At 45.2% G+C, this 26,227-nt stretch overlaps 1 protein-coding gene across 1 annotated transcript in view; it reads right to left on the reverse strand.

Moving 5' to 3' along the window:
- SINHCAF (SIN3-HDAC complex associated factor) overlaps window positions 1–26,227 on the reverse strand; it is a 35,521-nt gene extending 9,294 nt beyond the window's left edge. The window contains exons 1-3 of the mRNA XM_087722966.1: window positions 26,122–26,227; window positions 6,080–6,263; window positions 4,446–4,545 (exon numbers count right to left, since the gene is read on the reverse strand). Coding sequence (XP_087579092.1) covers window positions 4,446–4,545; window positions 6,080–6,207 — 228 coding nt within the window. The 5' untranslated portion in view covers window positions 6,208–6,263; window positions 26,122–26,227. The remainder of the gene's footprint in view (window positions 1–4,445; window positions 4,546–6,079; window positions 6,264–26,121) is intronic.

Raw genomic sequence — 26,227 nt, forward strand, 5'->3', positions numbered from 1 at the left:
GATCTTAGTACCATCAGCAACAATAAGGCCTCACAGAGATTTTTTTAAATGGGAAAATATGTTGAAGTTTTTAAAAACCTGGATTTCCAAAGCTAAAAAAGAAAAAGCAGGAAAATTGAATTTCATTATCAATCCTATCCAATCCTAGTGCCAGTAAAAGTGATTAGTACTTACGAAAGAAATTAAATAGTTGGAAAATGTGATATATTAATCAGAATTTGTTCTGCCATTGGATTCTGCCAGTGCATGGTTTATATTGGTTTTACAGACAATGGGACCTTTTCTACTTGGTATTATTTTATTCAGCCATTCCCTTAGTCTTTTGAGATACCAGAAGATTCATTGCAAAAGGTAACCAATGCTACTTAAGAAAAATGGATGGATTTTCACAAAATAGTGAATGAAGTAACTGGCTGACCAACCGCACTCAACGTGTAGTCCTCAATAGAAATGCATCTACATGGAGGGAAGCATGCAGTGGAGTATCCCAAGGCTCTGTTTATAATTTATTTATAATGCCTTGGTAAGGCCACACTTGAAATACTGCTTCCAGTTTTGGTCGCCACGATGTAAAAAAGATGTTGAGACTAGAAAAAGTGCAGAGAAGAACAAAAAGATGATTAGGGGACGGGAGGCTAAAACAGATGAAGAATGGTTGCAGGAACTGCGTATGTTTAGTTTGATGAAAAGAAGGACTAGGGGAGACATGATAGCAGTCTTCCAATATCTCAGGGGCTGCCACAAAGAGGAGGGAGTCAAGCTATTCTCCAAAGAAATGGGTGGGAACTAATGAAGGAGAGAAGCAACTTGGAACTAAGGAGAAATTTCATGATAGAACAATTAATTAGTGAAACAACTTGTCTCCAGAAGTTGTGAATGTTCCAACTTTGGAAGTTTTTGAGAAGATGTTGTATAACCATTTGTCTGAAGTGGTGTAGGATTTCCTTCCTAAGCAGGGGGTTGGTTGGAGTAGAAGGTTCCTTCCAACTCTGTTATTCTGTTATTCTATTCTATTCTATTCTATTAGTGCTAATATATAAACTGGCTCTTTCAGGTTTGATTTTTCTTCTATAGCAGAAAACAATTGGAGTTGATTTTGTAGCTCCAGAACTAATATCCAACCAAACCACAATTATTATAATTGCCAATGTTGTAAAGCATTACAGGGGAAGGGTAGGCATAGGTGAGGAAAATGTTCATAAAATGTATAATTTTATATTAACGTAAATGCCACCCAATGCATTATTGAAGAAAAGTCTGTTTGCAAAAATATTTCCAATTTATATTAGGACAGAGATGTTTAAAAATATGTACCAAATTTCATACAAGTTATAAGGAAGTTAGTTATAAGGAAGTTAGTCATTACTAAATAATGGAAACTGGGACAGGCATTTCTGTCACTAAGAAATGTAGCAATAAAATGCAGCGTCATGTGTGACCACACTGCTTAATGATTATTGTTCCTGGTTACTGCTAAATCAATCATCACAATGTCATTAAGCAAGGACCTCCCATGACTGTGACTTCATACCAGATTCCTCATTGATTGCAAATCACAATCGTATGATTATGCAATGCTACAACACTGCAACACTCAGAAGTCTGGGTCAGTTACCACATACCCAGGTCACATGACTGCAGGGAGGCTGCAATGGCCAGAACTTAGAACATAGAATAACAGAGTTGGAAGGGACCTTGGAGGTCTTCTAGTCCAACCCCCTGCCTAGGCAGGAAACACTACACCACTTGAGACAAATGGTTATCTAACATCTTCTTAAAGACTTCCAGTGTTGGGGCATTCACAACTTCTGGATGCAAGTTGTTCCACTGATTATTTGTTCTAACTGTCTGGAAATTTCTCCATAATTCTAAGTTGCTTCTCTCCTTGATTAGTTTCCACCCATTGCTTCTTGTTCTACACTCAGGTGCCTTGGAGAATAGTTTGACTCCCTCTTCCTTGTGGGAACCCCTGAGATATTGGAACATTGCTATCATGTCTCCCCTAGTCCTTCTTTTCATTAAACTAGACGCACCCAGTTCCTGCAACCGTTCTTCATATATTTTAGCCTCCAGTCCCCTAATCATCTTTGTTGCTCTTCTCTGCACTCTTCCCAGAGTCTCAACATCTTTTTTACATCAAGGACTGGTTACAAATATCCTCTGTTCAGGACTGTTGTTAAGTTTGAGATTGTTGAACAAGTGATCCTTCATCAAGAACTACCTGTTACCATTCTCGCTCTACCTATTCACCCTAATATAGAAAGACATTTACTGCAGCACTCAAGCCACAACCTGGAGTGTTACAGTCTACCTATGGTAACTTCATCTTTGAGGTTTAGATTGCAAATTAGAAATGTTCAAACCAGACTTCTTGTGGCTCGTACAACACATGATCTCTCTTTCATCACCCTCCTTGTGTTTATTTAACTTATTAGAGTCCTATGAATCATAGTAACAATAAAGGCAGGTAAAGACAAAGCCAGAATGGCAGCAGCTCTAGGCATGTTGGGTACTACTCAATAGAAGAGGAAAATATTGGCTCACAAATTTTGGCTGAGCATGATCTATACTACAAGGTGCAGATCTACTTGTTTTACCTGGAAAGTCTGAGGTGGCCAGTTGAAACGTTTGTGAGGATAACTAAGAATGCTGTTTTAATTTACACTTTCCCCCTACTTGCCTCATGCAATTCCTAGTGATATGTATATATTTATGTGTATAGCCCCATATTCTTACCATTATCTAGCAGGGGTCAGCAACCCACGGCCCTGGAGCTGCATGTGGCTCTTTCATCCCTCTACTGTGGCTCCGTTGCCAGTTGGCGAAACAATTTTGAGAGGAGTTTCCGGTTGGGAACTTTGTGGCTCTTTGAATGTTTAAGGTTGCCGATCCCTGATCTAGCCTTATTACAGTAGAAATGGGATTACTGTCTGAATTGCTAAAATGGGATTTACTTGGGGCTGCCTTTGAAGACCACTAAGAAATTTCAGCTGGTTCAAAATATGGCTGCTTGATTACTGATCTGCCCGTCCTGGTTCAACACCCACTTCAGAGAAGTTGGACTGGACCTCAGTATGCATCTAAGTACAACCAGTAGGCTGGTAATTACTAATAAAAGCTGTAGAAAGCATAAAGAACGGCCTTGAAGGACACGAGGAAGATCAACTACCAAGACAAAGATCAGATAAATAGCACTTGAGTCCAAGAAAATAATTTATGAAAATGTTTCAGACAAGTCTCTCCCTAGTCAAAACAAAGATAGAGGGAGGGAGGGAAGCACATGCAGACTTGCGAAATTCTGTTACTGTAGCTGTAAAATAAAAGTAATCCTGATCTATCTATTTTCTTCTTTCTGTAAAATTCAAAATGGTTCTACTAAGTCACAGTCAGAAAGTTAAAGTATACGTGGGTGTATGTTTTAAACCAATTACTATAACTTTTTAAAAAATCGTAAGTATCAAGATTTGGTGAGGACTCTTGAGAATTTTCTGTCAGCTCAGCTAGACTTCTTTACAGTAATATTTCTCAATCTTGGCAATTTCAAGTTGTATTGACATCAAATCCCAGATTTCTAGGAGCTGAAGTCCATACAGCTTAATGTTATCAAGATCGAGAACCCTGCTCCAGAGAGGGAAAATGTCTATTGACTGATGAGAATCCTTTACTTTTGCAGGATAGGACCAGCAAGATGTTATTCTGCCTAACATGTATATTTTATCTTATAAAACAAATCGTCTATTGCAGTGTTTCGCAACTTGGTCACTTTAAAAGGGTGGACTTCAACTCCCAGGATTCCCCAACCAGCAAGAGAAACACTGATCCATTGCATCCACATTAAATAACTAATTACCATATTTTTCAGACTATAAGATGCACTGGAGTATAAGACGCACCATGATTTTGAAGAGATAAATGAAAAAAAAAAAGGTTTTTGCACTCTGCAGGCCTCCCTCTGCACGGCCTCGTTTTTTGCAAAAAAAAAAAAAAGGCATGTAGAACTTTGGGAGGCTTGTAGAATGCTCCTGGGGGCTAGGGAGGGGGGCAAAAACAGCCCGTTTTTTGCTTATTTTTGTCCTCCCCAACCCTCAGGAGCACTTAAGCAAGCCTCCCAAAATCTCTGCATGTCCATTTTTGCAAAGGGGACGGAGTTTCAGTAGGCCAAAAATGCTGCATTCGGTGTGTAAGACGCACCCTTTCCACCCTCTTTTTTGAGGGGAAAAAGATGCGTCTTATACTCCGAAAAATACGGTATGCTCTGACTACATTTCTGTTTAAAGTTATAAATTTTCATTGGCTTTAACTATTAATTATTTCATGTAATTGCATAACATATGTAACTGCATAAACATATGCATTGGAGGGGTGAGATATACCTGAATGTGAGCATCCATATCTATGAATAAAAATAACATAAATCACTTTGTAATTACAGTTCAGGAACTCACATGATTCCAATTCTTTTTTGATCCTGCTGGCAGCTTTTTCCACCTTTTCACCAGAAGCACACAAGCATTGCAGATATCTCCCGAGCGAGCCTCATGCAGACTGTAAAGAGAAGCCTATAGATCAGGGATGGCTAATCTTTTACGGACTGTGTGCCCAAAGCGTGGGCACCCGAACCCTCCAAATGCAATGCGCACGCATTCCCCCGCATATGCCCCCCTGCGCATGCACCCTCCCCCCCGTGAATTTGTGTGCGCCCCCACACATGTATGCGTGTGGCCCCTTGCATGCACCCCAGGATGCGCACGCACACCCGATGCGCCCTGGGCATGTGTGGTAGAGACCTGAAGACCAGCTGGCTGATGGGAGGCATGTGCGCATCGAAGCTGAGCTAGGGTGACGGTTTATGTGCCCAAAGAGAGGGTGTTGCATGTCACAGCTATAGGTCAATCACTGCAAATAAGCAGCAAGGGAAGACACATATATCCCCCCCCCCCCATCTCTCTCTCACACACTTACACACGGCTTGACTTTCTGCAAGAGGCAACATTCCAAACTCAAATCAGTATCTTGAGGTTAGCTTGCTATGTTGAGATCACTTGCAAAAAATGTACTTTAAGATAGTTATACAAAATTGAATTACATTAAATTAAGCAAAAGTGGAAGGCAGCTTTGGAATAAATAGCCATTATATTTTAACAACGGACTAAAACAGAGGTTTGACTTTCTTATTATTATTATTCTGTCCTCTGAGATGTACACATGAGGTAGAAAATAAGAAAAAGAAAAAACGTGTCCAAAAAGTCCTTTTTCAAAAGGCAACTGGACATTGTTTTTCTTGAAGACGTTTCGCTTCCCATCCAAGAAACTTCTTCAGTTCTTTGGCTTCTCCAGTCAGAACCGAGGAAGCTTCTTGGATGAGAAGTGAAATGCCTTCAAGAAAAAACAAACAGAAATTCAGTTGCCTTTTGAAAAAGCACCTTTGGGACAACCACGGACAACTGAAAATCTCCACAGACATTCAGGGGGGAAAAAATGTTTAGCAGATCAAAGCACTAGGCGCTACTCTCTGTATTTGTTGCAGGATTGCCTCTGGGTGCTACAAATGCCTCCCTGGGATGAAACAGGACATTGCGGGAGATTAATTTGCCCTCTGGAAAAAGGAGTGGTTCTATGACTTTCCTTGAGTCCCAGAACAATCACTTTGCGGGATCCAAATGAGTGCCTGGCCCACAATGTGTCCAATAGGCTGATACGGGGTCACTGAGACCTCCAACATCCTCTGTCCAATCTTCAAACTCAGAAACCAAGGATGTGATATTTCAAATTTCAGCCAGCTGGGAATGACTGTTTTGTCCTTCAAGCGGTTATCTTGCCCTTCTTCCCACACAGAGAGCTCTTAATCTGCCAAGTATTTGTAAATGCATGCAAGGGGGCTTCATCCATCCTACAGACTTCCAAGCTATAATTAGCTGGAAGCAAACCCTCCCTACGTTCAGCAACAGACGGATTTCTCTCGGGGACCTTTGCCAAACGGGCTCCATGCGCTCCTATATTCAGCATTTCTCCCCTTGCATAGCCCCAACCCTCAGCATTAGGCAAAGCTATTTGCAACGACAATTGCGGCACCTCTTACCCAAAACAGTTCTGGAAGTCCTTTTCGTATCTCTTGCTGTCCGTGAAACGGGAGCTTGAAGACTTGGCCCTGCAGATACAGCAACCCTCCAAACTGCGATACATCTTCGGTTTGTGAAAGCCGAACATCGTTCCGTCCCTCCGTTAGTCTGCAGGGGTAACAGGGGAGGGAAGGGAAGATTGAGCTGAAATCAAAAAAAGGAGAAGAAAAAATGAGGACACCGTGAAAAGATGAAGGAGAAATCTCCTCCAGTTGTGGTTCTTCTGCCAACTGACACTCTGCATTGCAATAAAAAAATGCTCCGCAAGTGCTCTAAATTAAGCACTACCGCGACCGCCCGTCCATAAAGGCAGAAGTCTCAAATCCATCTTCATCGCTATGGATCACAGTGGCAGCTTTTTTCCGCCCTTCCTCTCAAGGCAAAGGACGTTACAGGAAATGCAATGAGACATGTAACAAGGTGACCTAAGACACGAGATGGGTTGCCAAAAGCAAAATGAGAAACAACAACACCTACCTTGGGGAAGGGGGCTGATCTATCTGCCAGGCTTAAAACAAGCAGGGAGTGGATGATGGGCAAGGGGTTTACAATCACATCTATTCTGGAGGGGAGAGAGGCGAGGAGGTTTTCTCTGCCATGAACGGTCACACAAAAACAAGGAAAGCGTTGTGACTTCAGCACTAGGTTGCTTCCTCCACATGGGTGATGTGATAACCCAAAACTGTCACCGTTCCATCATATCGACTTCTGGGGACTATTTGCCCACATTCTTTCTACTTGCAAGAAACAAAATAAAAATGTAACTGAAGAGGAAAGTCTTAAGAAATTATTAGCCTTACCAGGTAAGGCAGAAGGGAGACGCAACCAGATAAGCTAATTCTATTTGGTTCACCCACAAAACCGCGCCCGACTAAACCGCGTCGCTGACGTCATCAACAGGGCGACAACAGCACGCTGTAAACCCTAAACCTAAAATTAACCCCTAAACCTAAACCTAACCCCCCTAAACCTAATCCTAAACCTAATCCTAACCCTTAACCTAACCCTAACCCTTACCTTAAGTTGAATCGGCTTGCTTTCAAAGCGCTATTTAAAGTGCCCTTCTTTCTCTGCGCTGGCTGTTGTCGCCCTGTTGATGACATCAGCGACGCGGTTTAATCAGGCGCAGTTTAGTCGAGCGGGTTTTGACGGGTCACGATTCTATTTTATTTTATTGTAAAGCTACATTAACAGAATCTTGCAAGTTTGAAAGCACAATTCTTCTATTTTCTCCTTTACAGCTCAGAAAACTAGGAAGTCTCTTCTGCTACCCACTATTTAGCTATGGGTTATGTTTTTTTCTTGCTTGATGCGGGGGGGGGGGATTGAATTTTTTTTGCAACCGGTTCTCTGCCCGGTTGCTGGGGGGGGGGGCTACTTGGTTTCCTCCATGGTGCGGGGTGTGTGTGTTTTCACCCTCCCCAGGCTCCAGAGGCTTTCCTTGAGCTTCGGATAGGGCGAAAATGGCCTTCCCCGGGCTCCGGAGGCCAGAAATGGGCCCATTTCTGGACTTCCAGGAGGCCCATTTTTCACCCTCCCAGAGCTTCTGCGTGGGCCCTGCACTTACCTGGCATCCAAAACAGGCCGCATGGAGACTTCTAGGAGGGTGGTGTAGTGACGCCAAACAGTCCTTGGAACTACCGGTTTGGCGAACCAGATGTAAAATTAACATCCATTTCGCCCAAGCCAGTCCAAACCGGCTGAATCCCACCCATGATTTGATGGTTCCCTATGCACCGTCTCTTTGCTCTGTCCCCTAATAAGGTCTTTCCCAAGTACCATTACAGAAATCATGTTTCCAGTAATAGTAACCGGGTTTTGGTTTATGCTGGCTCTGTAAATATGCTGGCTCTGTAAACCGCTTAGAGAGGGCTGAAAGCCCTATGAAGCGGTATATAAGTCTAACTGCTATTGCTATATTGCTATTGGTTTAACAGCTGGTGCTTTATTTTAGATAGTTAGTCCTGTCAGGACATGATTTGACTAAGGCATCAGGTTAGAAATCAAGAGATGGTGAATTCAAGTCAAGAATAAATTTGGGCCAGTCCCTTTCTCTCAGGCCAACTCACCTCACAGAGGGTTGTAATTGTGGGGAACAATAGGAGGAGGGAAGTGTGTTGGATAGATTTGCTGTTTTTGAATTATTTGTGAAAATAATAAAGGAGGGATATAAATAAATAAAGTCAGGAAGTTAAACCATACATCAAAATAATAAACAATACATGCAACAATACTGAAAGAACGGTATTTTTGATAAGAGTAAATGAGACACTTCAAACATCTCATCTTCCACCTACAAGCTTTTTCCAGATTTTGGATTGTTCCATGGCACAAGGGTTTATATCCATCAGAGGTGGCTGCTGCTGTTGTTAAAAAGCCCCTAGACCAGTGGTTCTCAACCTTCCCAATGCCGCGACCCTTTAATACAGTTCCTCATGTTGTGGTGACCCCCAACCATAAAACTGGTGTCTTGGTTCCTAAGACCATCGGAAACATGTGTTTTCCGATGGTCTTAGGCGACCTCTGTGAAAGGATCGTTCGACCCTTTCCCCCTTCTAACTGGTTCCAGTCACTTGTAAACTTTGGACATATAGACTTTGGCCGCTCCAGGACTTCAGGAGAAGGGGAAGATAAGATACCCCCCTGCATACTACCGTTTTATCTCCTATGGACCGTTATTGTTTATTATACCACGCTCTATCTGGATTTGGAGGGTGTGAGTTTGCAAAGCTGGTGTTGGCTGATGCCTGGGGCCTGTGCTCTGCCCCCCCTCCATCTACAACTATTTATAGAATACGGTTCTTGGACTTTGGCCTTGGATTTCTCTGGAACTGGAGGAAGGGAGGCTGGCTCTTTTGGAACTTATAATTTTAAATTCTGTGTTGCGCAATTTTAAATGGGTATGTTGAGTGCGTGAGACTGAATGAGTTAGTATGAAAGACCCACTTTTTAGTACTATTATTGCTGTATTCTTTTTGTGTTTTAATTATATTGTGGGGACTGCCTGTGTGAGTGCCTGAGTATGCCTGATTCGGAGGACCTGGCGGGACATGCGGGGGCCATTGGGGTGGTTGGGGGAATTATGCCCACGGGAGAGAGTCGGAGCATTGCGGTCATAACAGGGAGAGGCAGATATGGCGGGGACTTTAGGGCTGGCCATTACAGGGGAAGGAGGGTTCGCTATATTGCAGAGATCCCTCCTTCCGGCCCTATGAGTCCCACTCCAAGGTCAGATGGCGTGAGCGATCAGGACCCTGGTCTCAGGCTGCTGTCGCTAAATGCCAGGTCTGTTATCCATAAGGCTCCCCTCGTCCGGGACTTGATTGTAGACGAGGGGGCAGACCTGGCATGTATTACTGAAACATGGCTGGGCACGGAGGGAGGAGTCCCCCTCGTAGAGCTGTGCCCAGACGGGTTTCAGGTGCTTCATCAGCCGAGAGCCCAGGGAAGGGGTGGCGGTGTGGCTATTGTAGTCCGGGAGTCTTTAGCTCCTCGTAGGATCCCTGCTCCGGAGCTTGTCGGGTGTGAGTCCCTGCTAGTGAAGTTGGACCTCAAGGGTCAAGCGGGTTTGCTGCTAACGTACCTGCCTCCCAACTGCGTTGCAGCGGCCCTCCCTGCGCTCCTCGAGTCAATAGCCGAGCTAGCAATTGAGTTCCCTAGACTAATGGTTCTGGGGGACTTCAATTTGCCTTCGCTCGGCGAACACTCTGATGGAGCGCAGGAGTTCATGGCCTCCATGACAGCCATGGGCCTGACCCAGGTAATTCGAGGCCCTACCCACTTGGCGGGACATACACTCGACCTCGTATTCCTCTCGGAGCAGTGGAATTATGATCTTGGTCTGAGGGGAAATGAGACCATTCCCCTGTCGTGGTCAGACCACTACCTACTGAGGCTAGACTTCCGGAGGCCAAACCCCCACCGTAGGGAGGAGGAACCGACCAGGTGGTTCCGCCCCAGGCGACTGATGGACCCTGTCAGGTTCCAGACGGAGCTTGGGGTCATTCCAGATGCTCTCGCCCACAGTTCGGCGGAGACTATTGCTGCGGCCTGGCACTCGGCGGCATCAGAGTCTCTTGACCGAATTGCGCCACTACGGCCCCTCCGGGTCAGCGGCTCGCGGAGACCCCCTTGGTTCACCGAGGAGCTCCGCGAGATAAAGCGCCGGAGGAGACGCCTAGAGCACCGGTGGAGATCCGATAGGTCCGTACCGAACCGAGCATTGTTGACAGCCTGCACCAAGGAGTATATTTGGGCACTGAGAACTGCCAAAAGATCACACATTGCCTCCTTGGTAGCATCCGCCGAGTCTCGCCCAGCCGCCCTGTTTAGGATAACCCGCTCCCTCCTAAATAGGAGGGAGACGGGGAACCCCATACAGGGAAGGGCTGAGGAATATAGTCAGTTCTTGGCGGACAAAATTGCTCGGTTTCGATCGGAACTGGACTCCACCCCTGCAGATCCAGCCGGGACACAGGGGAATAACTTGGTAGACCATCTCTGGGTTGAGTTTCAGGATGTTGCCTCTGGGGATGTGGACAAGGCTATGCGAGCTGTAAGTTCCTCCACCTGTATACTGGACCCGTGTCCCTCTTGGCTGACTGCCAACAGCAGAGAGGTGACACGAGGCTGGATCCAGGCGGTTGTCACCGCCTCTCTTCGGGAGGGACACCTCCCCACCGCACTTAAGGCGGCGGTGGTGAGGCCCCTCCTGAAGAAACCGTCCTTGGATCCAGCAGTTCTTAACAACTATCGTCCAGTCTCCAACCTCCCCTTTCTGGGGAAGGTTGTTGAGAAGGTGGTGGCCTTACAGCTTCAGCGTACCTTGGAGGAAGCTAACTATCTTGACCCCTTCCAGTCTGGCTTCAGGCCCGGTTACAGCACTGAAACCGCTTTGGTCGCATTGACCGATGATCTCTGGAGAGCCAGAGATGGAGGCTATGCGTCCATCCTGGTTCTCCTTGACCTCTCAGCGGCTTTCGATACCATCGACCATGGTATCCTTCTGCGACGACTGCGGGAGGTGGGGGTGGGCGGCACTGTTTTACAGTGGTTCTCCTCCTACCTCTCGGACAGGTCGCAGTCGGTGTTGGTGGGGAGGGAGAGATCGTCCCCGAGGCCCCTAACCTATGGGGTGCCGCAGGGTTCGGTTCTGTCCCCCCTGCTATTTAACATATACATGAAACCGCTGGGCGAGATCATTCGGAGGCACGGGATTAAGTACCATCAATATGCGGACGATACGCAGTTGTATCTGTCCGCCCCGTGCCAACTCAATGAAGCGGTGGACGTGATGAACCGGGGCCTTGAGGCTGTTAAAGACTGGATGAGAGCTAACAAACTGGTACTCAACCCGGAAAAGACCGAGTGGCTGTTGTGTTTTCCTCCCAAAAATTTGGTTAACGTTCCATCAATCAGGCTGGGGGGGCAAAATTTATTCCCCTCAGATAGGGTCCGCAACTTGGGAGTCCTCCTGGATCCACAGCTGAGTTTTGACCACCATCTGTCGGCTGTGACCAGGGGGGCATTTAGCAATAGCAATAGCAGTAGACTTATATACCGCTTCATAGGCCTTTCAGGCCTCTCTAAGCGGTTTACAGAGAGTCAGCATATTGCCCCCAACAATCTGGGTCCTCATTTTACCCACCTCGGAAGGATGGAAGGCTGAGTCAACCCTGAGCCGGTGAGATTTGAACCGCTGACCTGCTGATCTAGCAGTAGCCTGCAGTGCTGCTTTTAACCACTGCACCACCTTGGCTCTTTGCCCAGGTTCGCCTGGTGCGCCAGTTGCGGCCCTACCTGAACCGGGAGGCTCTCACAACAGTCACTCGAGCCCTTGTGATCTCTAGGCTGGAATACTGCAATGTGCTCTACATGGGGCTGCCCTTGAAGAGCATCCGGCGACTTCAGCTAGTCCAGAACGCGGCCGCGCGAGTGATCATGGGCGCACCACGGTTCGCCCATATAACACCAATCCTCCGTGAGCTGCGCTGGCTACCTGTTGATCGTCGGGTGCACTTCAAGGTCTTACTTACCACCTATAAAGCGCTCCATGGTAGTGGATCTGACTATTTGAGAGACCGCCTCCTGCCAATTACCTCCCTGCGTCCCATCAGATCGCACAGAGTAGGCCTCCTCCGAATTCCATCCGCCAGTCAGTGCCGACTGGCGACTACGCGGAGGAGAGCCTTCTCAGTTGCAGCTCCGACATTATGGAACAACCTCCCCGTGGAGATCCGTACCCTCACCACAGTCCAGGCCTTCCGCACAGCCCTCAAGAACTGGCTATCCCGTCAGGCCTGGGGATAGGATTACTCTCACCCCGCCCGAATGTTGAGTGAATGTTGTGTTTTTATGACCAATTTCCTTTAATCACGATTTTTTTTCTTTTTAAGTTTTGTCTTGCACCCCCTTCCCTTTATTGCTGTAAGCCGCCCTGAGTCCCCTCAGGGAAAAGGGCGGCATATAAATTTGCAATAAAACTAAAACTAAACTAGACCCCCCCAAAGGGGTCCCGACCCACAGGTTGAGAACCACTGCCCTATAGCTTTCTAAATGCTGAGTGGGTATTAAGAATTAAGCTGGTCCCCACCCATTAAGTTGCAATCAGGAAGAAATTATGATACAGTACAGGGAGGAAAGATCCATTGGAGCAGGTTCATGAGCCAGTCCAGTGGTGGGTTTCCGTATCTTTGACTTAACGGCCACAATTGAGCCCAAAATTTCCTTTGCTAAGCAAGTACGTTTTGTCCCATTTTACAACCTTTCTTGATACAGTTGTTAAACTAGTCAGTTGTTAATAGCAATAGCACTTTAGACTTATATACCGCTTCATAGTACTTTTACAGCCTCTCTAAGCGGTTTACAGCGTCAGCCTATTGCCCCCAACAATCTGGGTCCTCATTTGACCCACCTGGGAAGGATGGAAGGCTGAGTCCACCTTGGGCCTGGTGAGATTTGTCAAACTGTAGCTAGCAGACAGCTGAAGTAGCCCGCAGTGCTGCATTCTGACCACTGAGCCACCTTGGCTAACATGGTTACGTGGTTGTTAAGTGACTCTGGCTTCCCCACTGACTTTGCCAGAGGGTCACCAAAGCTGATCACATGACCCTGGCACACTGCAGCCCACATAAATAGGAGTCAATTGCCAAACGCCTGAATTTTGATCACATAACCACGCAGATGTGAAACAAGTGTCATAAGTGTGAATAATGATTTTAAGTCACTTTTTTTCAGTGCCATTGTAACTTTGAAAAGTCACTAAACCAATGGTTGCAAGTTAAGGACTACCTCTAGCTAGGAAGTGGGGGAGAGATATTTCTTATAATTCTCCCACCCACAGAGAGCAACTTTCATTGTGCAGCTGCTGGCTTTCTTCATTAAGAGTTTCTTCCTAGTACTTGCCATAAAACCCGCTTATCAAGAGCTGCGTCCTTGAATCATTGCCTGCAAGGTTTCTACTTTCAGAATCGGTTGAGGCCAAGTCTGTCTAACTTCCAAGAGACAAGGAGTAAGTAGTGCCTTCTGTTCCACTGGCCTTGTAGGAGTGAGTTGCTAACAATAACACAGGCAGAAAGAATCTCCAAACAGGATGCGTCCCAGCCTGGTAAAAGATCTTGTTTTCACCCACTTGTCTTGCTTCAACCTTTTCTCCAATTTCTTCTCATACTTCAGCTTTTTCCAACGGATACATTTTAAAGCAGCCGTCATTGTATTTTATGGGTGAATTACACTGGATGGGACATTCTTACCTTCTACTTCCCAACTGCTGCTTTTTGAAAAGTCACATATTTCATAAAAGCTGCCATTCCTCCACATATATTCTACCTTCCCAGTTATAACAGCAGCAGCACCTATGGTATCAATGAGCAGCTCTATTCAGGGGCAGGCTTCAAAATTTTTAGCAACGGGTTCTCTGCCCGGTTACTGGGTGGGCGTGGCCTAGTCAGCCTTCTGCACCACGGCGGGGGGGGGGGTTTCACCCTCCCTGGGCTCTGGAGGCTCCCTGGAGGCCCATTTCCAGCCTTCTGGAGGTTCCAAGAGGCCCATTTTTTGCCCTCCCCGAGCCTCTGTGTGGGCCTTTACCCGGCATCCAAAATGGGCCGCGTGGAGACTCCTGGGAGGAATGGGCGGGTGGGGCCAGCCAGGCGTGGGATTTGGCGGTTCGCCGAACCACGCAGAATCTTTGCTAGAGGATCACCCGAACAAACCTGGAGCAGTTCACCGCTGGCTCTATTGTTCAGTGGCGTACTTCGTTCAAAGAGCATGAACGCAGTAAAAAACTTACTTTCCCTAAGTCAACAACACTGAGTTTAGAGATGGAAGCTGAAAAAATGAACGAAACATAAAGGCTTCATTTGGTTATAAATCAGTATTTGACTGAAATTGTCACTTCCTCTTTTTATTCTTTTCTTATTTATTCCCTTTTTATTTATTCATTAATTCAAGAAAGACAAAACTAAAAATTCTGAATACAACTTGAGAAGCTACAAATTTGGCAAATGATCTACAACCCTGATGGCGAACCTATGGCACATGTGGCACACAGAGTCCTTTCTGCGGGCACGCGAGCCCTCGCCCCAGCTCAACTCCACCATGCATGTGCGCACCTCCTGCTGGCCAGCTGGTTTTTGGGTTTCTGCTGCTCATGTGTGGGGCACATGCAGGAGATGTGCATGCATGCATAGGCATGTGCATTCGTAGGGGCACATGGGAGGGTCATGTGCATGTGTGGAGCGCATGGCATGGTTGCGCATACATGTACAGGGGCGCACGCAAGGGGAGTCACGTGAGGGGGGAGTCACACATACATTGCATTATGGGTGTGCATGCACGCACACTTTTGGCGCTCGGGACTGAAAAGGTTATCTATCACTGATCTACACAAAAGAATTATTATCAGTGAGGGAATAAAACAAAACCATTGGGAAAATTACTTGTCAAATTCCATGATAACACCCCAACTTTCTATACAATTTTGCAGCCATCACTGATGCATTTAAAGATGGAATACTATTGAGTTTAAAGTTATAAAACCTATAAAATTATCATGCCGCACCAGAAAGAACCCTTTCTTCTTTAAGAAACAATGGAGGTGGGAAGTTGTGATTGTTTGTAATGCTTTGGGGGATCAGGAAAAGACTACAACAGTAATCGTAGCCCTGGTGAATTCCAGTTCTATCAAGCACAAGACAGAGAAAGAGAAAGGAAACGTAGCAACAGATAATGAGCCAAGGTGGCGCAGTGGTTAAATACAGCACTGCAGGCTACTGCTAGATCAGCAGGTCAGCGGTTCAAATCTCACCGGCTCAGGGTTGACTCAGCCTTCCATCCTTCCGAGGTGGGTAAAATGAGGACCCGGATTGTTGGGGGCAATATGCTGACTCTCTGTAAACCGCTTAGAGAGGCCTGAAAGGCCTATGAAGCGGTATATAAGTCTACTGCTATTGCTATTGCTATAATGAAAAGGTGAAGGAGATTTCTCAACATCTGCTCCCCAAATACCTCGACCCCTGGCTAAAATTCTATTACTTTGCTTTAACGGCTGATGTATTTACACAACATGTCCCTGAGCTGAGATTCATAAGCAAAAACAGAAACCAAAACCCGTATTCTAAGAGAGTCTAAAGCAGATGTCTGATACCACAGTTTTGTTGTTGGGGGAATTAAAGACCCATGTGCCTTTTGCGGAAATAGAGAAAATTAACTATAAGACAGACATTTCTCAGAAAGTTCTCTCCAAACATTTTTTTGATGTCAGAATTATTTGGTGCAAATCCCTCCTGCCAAACAAGAGGAAGAATTTAGTAGCAGAGTTCACTCTTTAAATGGTAGAAAATAAGGAAGATGATGGCCAATCTCAATCAAGGTAAGTTTTATTCTTTCTTGGTTAAGTACAGGTAGTCCTTGACTTATGAACACAAGAAAGGTAAAGGTTCCCCTTGCACCTATGTGCTAGTCGTTCTGGACTCTAGGGGGCGGTGCTCATCTCATTTTCAAAGCCAAAGAGCCAGCGCTCTCCAAAGACGTCTCTGTGGTCATGTGGCTGGCATGACTAAATGCCAAAGGCGCACAGAATGCTGTTACCTTCCCAACAAAAGTGGTCCCTATTTTTCCACTTGTATTTTTACACGCTTTCAAACTGCTAGGTTGGCAGAAGCTGGGACAAGTAATGGGAGTTCACTAGGCATTTGAATCACCGAACTGCCGACCTTTCTGATCAACAAGCTTAGCGTCTTAGCCACTGAGCCACCACATCCTAGAAACACAACTGAGCCCCAAATTCTTGTTGCTGTGAGACACTTGTTGAGGGAGTTGTGACCCATTTTACAACGTTTTGCCAGATGTTAAGTGAATCATGTGGTCCTTAAGTGAATCAGGCTTCCCCCATAGACTTTGCTTGTCACAAGCCGGCTGGGAAGGTTACAGTTGGTAACCCCTTGACAGTTTAACCATCACAAATACATTGCAGTTGCCAAACACCTGAATTTTGATCATGTGATCATGGAGATGCTACAACAGTCGTAAGTCACTTTTTTCAGTGCTGCTGGAATGTTGAATGGTCACTAAACTAATGGCTGTAAGACAAGGACTATATATATGCTCACTCATTTTAGCAAAATGAGCTCTGTGTACATAGCAAAGAGAGCATTAGTGGATTGTAACTGCCCAGAAAATTATCCCATAATGCGTTGTAGGAATGCAACAATAAACAAATAATTGCAGCCTGGCATGCTGAAGGAGCCCCATAAATACAAAAAATATCAGACAAGTAGAATAAATTGTGCTGGATGCCACTAGCTATGCTGACTACTAGGATTTTAACCAGGTTATGCCACAGCCTGGTAACTTTGTTAATTGTGGTCTTAAGACATCTGAAAGGTGCCCTGTTGGGGAAAAACATGTGAGAGGTAAAGTTATATAAGAGTATAACAACGGCTTCCCTCATTTTATTTGCAATTTAGCAAGTTATAGAACTTTGCTTTCACAGGTAATCCTCACTTACCAACCACGATTCGGACTGGGGTGAAAACCATTGTTTCAGTTTCACTTTCACTTTATTTGTATGCCGCCCTTTTCCCTGGGGGGACTCAGCAATGCTGAGCAATGCAGTCATATTGCTGAGCAATGCAGTCATAAAATCAAATGACCACACCCAACCCACAGTGGCAGTTCCCATTGCAGTCATTAAGCAAATCACCAGTTTATTAAACACAACACCACATGACTCCGACTTGCAACTTCCTGCTGGCTTCCCCATTGTCAATGCTTGTTGTTAGGCTGCTGTGAAAATTGCACACCACACAGCCCAGGAACGCTGCAACCATTATAAATACATGCTGTTTGCCAAGCACTCAATTTTAATTACGCTACTGAGGGGATGCTGCAACAGTCATAAGGGCAGGGACAGGTCATAAATCACTTTATAGCTTCAAACAGTCATTAAACAAATGGTTGTAAGTTGAGGACTGCCTGTATTTATTGTAAGAGCTGAGGTGGCGCAGTGGTTAGAGTGCAGTACTGCAGGCTACTTCAGCTGTCTGCTAGCTGCAGTTCGGCAGTTCAAATCTCACCAGCTTGACTCAACCTTCCATCTTTCCAAGGTGGGTCAAATGAGGACCCAGATTGTTGGGGGGCAATATGCTGACTCTATAAACCACTTAGAGAAGGCTTTAAAAGCATCATGAAGCGGTATATAAGTCTAAGTGCTATTGCTATTTATATTTTTAAAAAATTAGTGACACTTTCAGCTCATGACACCATCATACATGATGTTAGGGATTCAAAAATAACAACAATAAGAAAAATTAATGTATGTCTAATATTAAAAAGACAATATCTCAAGAGTTCTCATGCAAAATTTGGCAATGTCACAACATTTGGGTAACTTTTAATTAATAGTGATGATGATAAAGATATCAACCTTGTTATTTTCTTAGGTTTAATTCTTTTACCTGAGATTTTTGCACATACCTCTCTAAATCGTTTTTGTTTTTGCATCTACTTTCCTAGACATATTAAACATAGATAGGCAGTGCAGTCCTCAATATGCTAGACAGCAACTGAGAAACTCTTTAAAGAGAAACATTTACCATCCTTCCTAACTTGAAAGCAGGGCCAGCCTCCTGTTGAAGCTTTCATTTTCACGATGAGGATTAAGCAGACTTCCATTTCAAGAAAACGGAGGATTTTCTTCAAAATCTGTTCAATTGTTTGTAATGAAAAGCAGGTAGAACATCAATACTAAATATACGCTTGACTTACAAGATTACTTTTAATAACCCAAATTGCCTGTAATGGAATGAGTGGATGACCTTGGAGGGGTGGGGGTGGACAAGGGGAAGAGATGCTACCTAGGAAACAATCAGACAAGAGAGGCAGGAGCCTCCCAGGGGCTTAAAGGTCAGAGAAAGAAACTCAAGAAGGATGCACCCTAATTGATCAAGCAGTTGAAAGTGGCAGAGGTAAGTTTGCAAGATTCAGTTAATGTAGCCTTACAATAAAGTAGAATTAACTGTCTAGCTCTGCTTCCTGTCTGGTTTACCTGGGAGGGCTGACAGGAGCTTAAAATTCTCTTGCCGGGCTAGCTTAAAATCCTCCACCATTAACAGCAGCCCAATGTGGCAGATCATTTACATTTTACTGAATGAAGTGATACTAATTCAGCTTTGCTGAGTCTGGATTTTAAAGTGATATTAAAGCAAAAAAAAAAAACAACAACAAAAAAAAACCCTGAAAGGGCAGAATGTGATGGCTGATTTCCTGCCGTTTGAACTGAGGAAATCTGTTACATAAAAGTCCTAAAGTAAGCATTCCCTTCCCTCACCCTCAAATAATGTGCTTTTCTTAGCCATAAGAATCTATCCGCCTTTGGCATGCAGAAAAGACATATTCTCATCTTTGTATTTTCAATTCTCCACAATACATCTCTGGCAGGAGTGGCATTCACTTACCTTCCCTACTGGTTCGCAAATGTGAACACCCACCTCCGTGCATGCACTCAGCCACACATGTGCTTTTGGTGAAAAAAGAGCTTAAATGGGATGCCATAGAGCCGGGGTGGGTGGGCGGGGCCACCTGCAATTTCCATTACCGGTTCAGGCAAACCAATCCAAACTGGGAGAATACCACCTCTGATCTCTGGGAGTCTAGTTGTGATAGAAATATCCAGATGTGAAAACACATGGGAGCTTTTATAAAGAGTAACCACAAGTGGACAAACTTGTACTCCAAAAGAACTCATCAATATTTTAACTAGCCCTCCCCTCCCAAATTTCCACAGCTGAAAAGCATGCATTTTCATTGCACTGTTAAAATTATGTTAAATTACACACACACACAGAGCATGCAAACTCAATATTTTGTCCATAGACTGCAAGGTGCTTCACGTCATAATAGTCAGAAACTGTTTCTGCCATTACAAAGATGGCAGTAGATTGCAGTTTGTTTATTCTTCTTTTATCCCAAAGCGAGATAGGATCAAGTGCAAACTCTACCCTCTTGGATTTTAAAATGTACAAAAGAATAAACCAGCAGGGTATTTTCAATTAATCTCACAGAGCAGCCTTTTAACTCAGGAATTTACTCCCTCCCTTGCTGGAGTTTTCAGACCACAGAGCAGGCTTCCCATCTCACCAACAATTCTTGATAGGCGGGAGGCTTTGAAGACAAAACACTGTCCCCCTCTTTGACTGTATCTAATCCAAGGGATCCCTGAGAATACTGAACAGAGTGGGACTTACTTCTAACTCAATGGGCCTGTTCAGGGTTTCTCTCTTAGATGAGTTCAGCATTGTTGTATGTGAAAAGAATTCAGTTCCCACAGTATGGATGAGAGCAATTCCTGTATTTTTAGCTTAAAGGGGGTCATGTTTATAGCAAAATACCCCTTCTCACTTCACCCCTTGTAAACTATGGCAAAATTTTGTAAAGGCATTCATTTTCAGTCCAGGGACAAAAGATACCAAAGAAAAATTCTTTCCATCACTGGAATAGAGGTTCTGTCAAAGGAACTGGAAATAACAGCATGTTAGTGCACTGTGTGTATACCCACATTCCTTTTTCACACCTGAAAAGTTGTGGTACTCAAGTGGAATTTTACGTGTCAGACCATAAGATGTCAGTATGCATCTTATACATCTTACATGCATCAATGGTACATCAATTCCATAAGCAATAAAATGGTGGTCCGAAACTTCCAGATACTGTATAAAAACTATCATCCTCATGAAAAGGATTGTAAAACGGAATCCAGGAGGACGTTATACATATAGGAGGAACAAAGGTTTTGTTCTGCAGGCTACTTCTGCCAGCAGTTTGGCAGATCAAATCTCACCAGGCTCAAGGTTGACTCAGCCTTCCATCCTTCCGAGGTGGGTAAAATGAGGACCCAGATTGTTGGGGGCAATAGGCTGACTCTGTAAACTGCTTAGAGAGGGCTGTAAAGGACTGTGAAGAGGTATTTAAGTAAGTGCTATTGCTATTTTAACTGGAAAAGATATTCACGTTATGATAGAATTATGGAACTTGTGGTCTAGGGACCAATACTGTCTATCTGTGATGTTTTAAATTGGAGTTGAAGTCCACAAGTCTTAAAGTTGCCAAGGCTGGAACACCTCTGATTTAGATGCAACTCTGCAGTTTCAAGCAGGATGGTATATCTTTCTCAGCCCTATAAGAGATGCCAAGATTGAATCTGACACTTCCCATGTGTAACCCATGTGTTCCTTTGACATAGTTTTCACCAGTAAGACCATAAAATCCAGAATGCTTTTGTTCAAACTCCTCTGTACATTTAAGTATATGTTAGACACTGGAATTCTAGTAAAATATTAATAATTCAAAGCCAAAGCAGGCTTAATATTTTCATGAAAAATGGAAACTATTGTACCACCACAAAAAACTATACTAAAAACATTACCGAGTTGTGCGTTTGGCACTCATGTTGTATTGCAAAGACCATCAACCTTCATTATGATTTCTCTACCAAGAAAAACTGCCTGGGTGATCTACTAGCAAGCTACTATCTCTTTGCCTTGGAATTCACAACAGTGCATTCTTTCTTCTCAAGGTTGTTGCTATTAGAATTCAGGCACCAAAAGATAATTTGTTTCTTAAAAGTTGCTATGGAAAAAAGATTGATGAATCAATCACTAAACCTCCCTGGATTCCCTGATTTTGTTAGCAAACTTTTGTATTTGTGACCAAAAAAAGGCATTTGCAATTACTGGGGAAAGATTTTTATACTCAAATTTATATTATTCTCGTTGTTCATATAATGGTGGAAGGAAGGAAGGAAGGAAGGAAGGAAGGAAGGAAGGAAGGAAGGAAGGAAGGAAGGAAGGAAGGAAGGAAGGAAGGAAGGAAGGAAGGAAGGATGGATTGATTCCCGGCTTTAAAATATTTTTATAATTTGGTATGTGAGGTGCAGAAATAAAAAAGGCAGAATTTGAGCAGATGTGATTATGTTTCCTCAGAACTGAGGACTTCATGTATGAATGCTTTGAATTCAATGTGTGCTATTTTTATGTTAAAATACATATGGCAGTAACCAATGGCAATACCCAACAAGATCAAAGATATTTTAGTAATAAGCTGCTGTTGCATCGATTTGCATGCAGGAATGCTGAACAAAATGGGATAACGTTTTGACTTCAAAAACACCAGCCAATCAATGTGGAACACCCACATTATTGAGATGGGAAAAAATGTATTTGCAATGCCCTGTTTCAAAAGTTCTCAACCTTCTTTGCCTTTAATATGCATCACTGCCCTTAAGGGATAGGAGAAATTATAAATTCAAAATGACTGAAGTGGAAAGGCATTTCCAAGCAAGGAAGCAATAAAAAACAGTATCTGCAATTGAGAGAAAGGCCACACCAGGGCATACAAGCAGGCTGTGCCTCAAACAAAGACCACCCATCTGTGTCCACCTCGGCCAAAGCTGACCTACTTTTCAAAACAGACCCCAGCGCATCAAGGAAAAATCAGAGGCTTCCATCCTGCAGCCCCAGGAAAGGCCAAATCACAAAGCATCAGGAACTGTATTCATCAAGATCTGCATTGCCGAATCTTTTTTCAAAGGAGGCAAAACTCAGGAAATATTAAGAACTACCATAAGTTGCAATACAGGAATGATACTCCTCTCCGCTCTTTTAGCAGGCCTAATCAATCACTGCCACAAAGTTTCAGGATGGACACCCAGAACTTTATGGTTGCTTCAGGCATGATTTGATTAACAACAAAATGATGGGGTTGGGAGAGAACTGCAGAAGTAAAAACAAGGTTCCTGCAAGGAAGCTGAAAAGCCTCTCGTAAGGCTTTTGCCAGGAGCAATAGCAATAGCACTTAGACACCGCTTCACAGTGCTTTTACAGCCCTAAGCAGTTTAGAGTCAGTGTATTGCCCCCAACAATCTGCACAGCATGTCCAATGTTGAGGTTTCCTATTTCTTTTTCAACCAGTTTCATGTTTTAATGCCAAATAATGGCAACACATTGCCTTGGTGGCTTCAAAGGGATGCAAAACATTTGTCTCCTAGACTGCACAAATACTGTTGAGGGAGGAATAGCAGAATTGGAAGGGACTTTGGAGGTCTTCTAATCCAACCCCCTGCTCAAGCAGTAAACCCTACGTCATTTCAGCCAAATGAAAAACCTCCAGTGATGGAGCAACCACAACTTCCGAAGACAACCTGTCCCACTGATTAATTGTTCTAACTGACAGGAAGTTTGTCCTTATTTCTTAGGTTGGTTCACTCCTTGATTAGTTTCCATCCATTGCTCTTTTTTTTGTGTCTTCAGGTGCTTTGGAGAATAACTTGACTCCCTCTTCTTTGTGGCAACCCCTGAGATATTAGAACACTGTTATGTTTCTCCATGTCCTTCTTTTCATTAAACTAGACATCTCCAATCTCTGCAACTATTCTTTGAATGCTTTAGCCTCCAAGTCCCCTCATCATCTTTGTTGCTCTTCTCTGCACTCTTTCTAGAGCAGTGGGTCTCAACCTTCCTAATGCTGCGACCCCTTAATACAGTTCCTCATGTTGTGGTGACCCCCAACCATAAGATTATTTTGTGTTTTCCGTATTTTTTGGAAAGTATGTGTTTTCCAATGGTCTTAGGCGACCCCTGTGAAAGGGTCGTTTGACCCCCAAAAGGGGTCCCCACCCACAGGTTGAGAACCACTGTTCTAGAGCCTCAACATCCTCTTTTTAAAGAGAGAGATGGATCCACTGCCACAAGTTTTTTTTGACATCAGTACATTTACACCCACCCCACCAATTTCGGTGACATTCTATCATCATGGGAAAGGGATCACCAGCACAAGGTGTAACTTACTTTGGACTGGATTGGGAAAAGAATGGGGGAAAGTCAAAGTCAGAATTCAGGCCCTCAGGTTTCCTTCCAGCGTGGGGAGGTGCCCATCTTTGTACAACCCAACTGTAGTCTGAGTTTAAGCAACTCACTTGCATGGCTTTGCGGATAACAAGCTGAACCACCAAACTACGTCGACCGAGCAAAGAAGGGCACAATACAAGCCAAAATGCCCTTTTAGCCTAAGTCGGTTGTGCGAAAGGAAACCGTTCGCCCAGTTGCCCTTTCAAGTTTTACTCCCGGGGTTTTGCCGCAGAACAAAAGGGATGGAAAAAGCGGGCTGCCCCGCCGCGCTCCCATTCATCTCGCTCCGCGGCAACTTCGCTAAAGACTTCACCCACCCACATCCCAATCGCAGCAACCCGGAGGTGGGGGGGGGAAGGGTTTATTGTGAAGAAGGATGGGTAGGTGGGCGCGCGGAGAGTTTAGTTGGCTGCTGGCGGGCGAGCGGTCTCCCGGTTAACCCAGAACTGGTTCCTCCTCATGGCTCTGCCCTGACGTAATTCAAACATGGCAAACAAGCTCCGACTTCAAACCGACCTCGACCAGACCTCCCATAAACAGGCGCACTAGGCGTGGAGCGCAGCGAAGAAAACCCGCCCGCTCGCCTCGCACGGGCCCCAAAGTTTTCCAAACAATTATCCCGCGTGGGCGCGTGCCCGCGCGCGCGCGCGCCTTGCCCACCGCTCCCTTCCCATCCGTCTGAGGCGCCCGCTTCCTGCTTCTCCGGGCACCTCTTAAACACCGCCTCTTTATTCTCTTCTTCCCCTTCCCTGCAAGGCAACGTGACAACCTCCTCGCGACGGTGGGCACCGCCGCGAAAAGTTTTAACCTCCCAGAGAAAAAGTCCCTGAGGCGTCCGCGCTTCAAGCGCTAAAGAAGGCGCGTCCGCAGAGCGCGGGACTCGCGCCCCCTCTTTCCCCCCGCCCGCCCGGCTTCGGCCCTGCTCTTCAGAGGGTCCATCATGTCAGAAGGGGGAAAGGGGCGCGGGGCATCGAGAACCGGCCCAGCTCGCCAAGCACGAGAGCCACATGCTCGTGGCAGCCCTTTGTTCGCCCACACCAGAAGGGTGGGAAAAGCGCAGTTCTTTTTTTCACCTGAAAAGGAAACACTCGCCTTTCCTGGGGAGGTTACTTTTTTTTGGGCGGGTGAACAGAAGAGGCTTTGCACTGAGGAGGCTTTTTAATAAGAAAAGGCGAGATCCAAGTGGGATCTTGCAAAGACCGTCCGCCGGAGGAGTTCGTTCTCCTCCCCGGTTGGGCTTTGAAGATGGCAAGCCTTTGCCTCGCTCCCCCCAAATCGCTATCACCACCCCTCTCGGCTCCGGCGACCAATGAGACAAATCTATGCAACAAGCTAAATCTTTGGAAATCTTTTTTTTTAAATAAGAATTTTACATCCTAAAAAGAAGGCGACGACCTGCTAAGAATATCAGGCTGCGGTGACCTACGAAGGCTCCCCCCCCCAAATCTCAGAACCCCCAGGCGAGCTTCGGAAGATCCGGAGTGTAAAAAAAACAACAACGTAACGCCGCCTTCCTATCCCGACTGCTTATCACCCTCTCTGGGAGAAACGCAGTTTGACGCCCCCAGCCCCGGGGGCTTCCCTTCGCTTCTCTACCCCGCGTCACAACTCATTTGTCTTCAATCCCGTCTTACAGGTGTAATCTTTTCTTTGGAAGGTCCCGGGGAGAGCGTTCGAAATGGAACGTTGGGATCGGGATCGTTCCGAATTCGAACGTTCCGCTCCTGCTTGAGGAATCCCGAAGAGAAAATCCGTAACAAGTGTTGTGTGTCTCCCCTCCCTCCCCCCCCCAAGCCCCCTGTCCCGCTTTGCCTCTCCTAAGTCGCTAACGCCGCGTCCATAGTTGTAACGGACCACGCTGCTAGCCACCAATGCGCTCCCGAGTGAGCAAGCGGTGGCTGCCATCATTCCGATATTATTTTGCTCCCTGATGCACTCGGTTATGTTGCTCTTTAGTAAAAGAAAGATACGCAGAACCGCAGTTCCCGTGTCTTCCCCCTTTCCCTTATTTTTTAGAGCTTCTGTGAGATTTCGGAAATTTGTTTTTAAAAAGTTTACCGCCCACGAAAACTAATTGAACCCGGAGGACTCTAGTCACTCAATCACGGTGGAAACCGCTAACTCCATTAAAGCATTCTCTGTACAATTTACTTGAAAGCAAATCCTAATACGTGCAATGGAGTTTACTTCTGAAGTAAGGTGTACACAAGTGTACACAACACTCCCTTTAGGGTTGTACCCAGCAATCTGGTCTCCAAAGCACTTATTCTTCCAAACTGTTTTTCTCCGAGGGGGGGAAAAAGTCGTTGTCACTGGCCACATGTTCACAACAATGCACTCAACTCCTTCCTACTCCGATTCATCTTTTTCCGCAATGATGCGCGTTCAAACCTCCCACAAAGTACAGATAAGGATACCTTCTATCAACCCTCCCATCTAAAAATAAAGCATTTTCCTAAGTCATCCGTCAGTTTTCCCAGAGATTAGCTTTTCAAAAACTGCATTTAAGCACGCGGGATGCAAAACTTGCCAGGATCCCTCATCAAGACCGCTCTTTTTCAACAAATGGCCAAGCCGAACCGACAAACGCCGAATTTCCTCACCTCCGACAAACCGATCGTGTGTGGTGTGCCGCGATTTGGTTCCCGGGTCCACGCTACGCCACTTTCCTTGTCTCGCTCCTGTGTCTTGGAGAGCAAGCAAGATCTG

This window comes from Thamnophis sirtalis, unplaced genomic scaffold, assembly GCF_051295495.1.
Source record: "Thamnophis sirtalis isolate CommonGarterSnake01/CBP01778 unplaced genomic scaffold, rThaSir2_p1.2 scaffold_9, whole genome shotgun sequence".
NCBI lineage: Eukaryota > Metazoa > Chordata > Lepidosauria > Squamata > Natricidae > Thamnophis > Thamnophis sirtalis.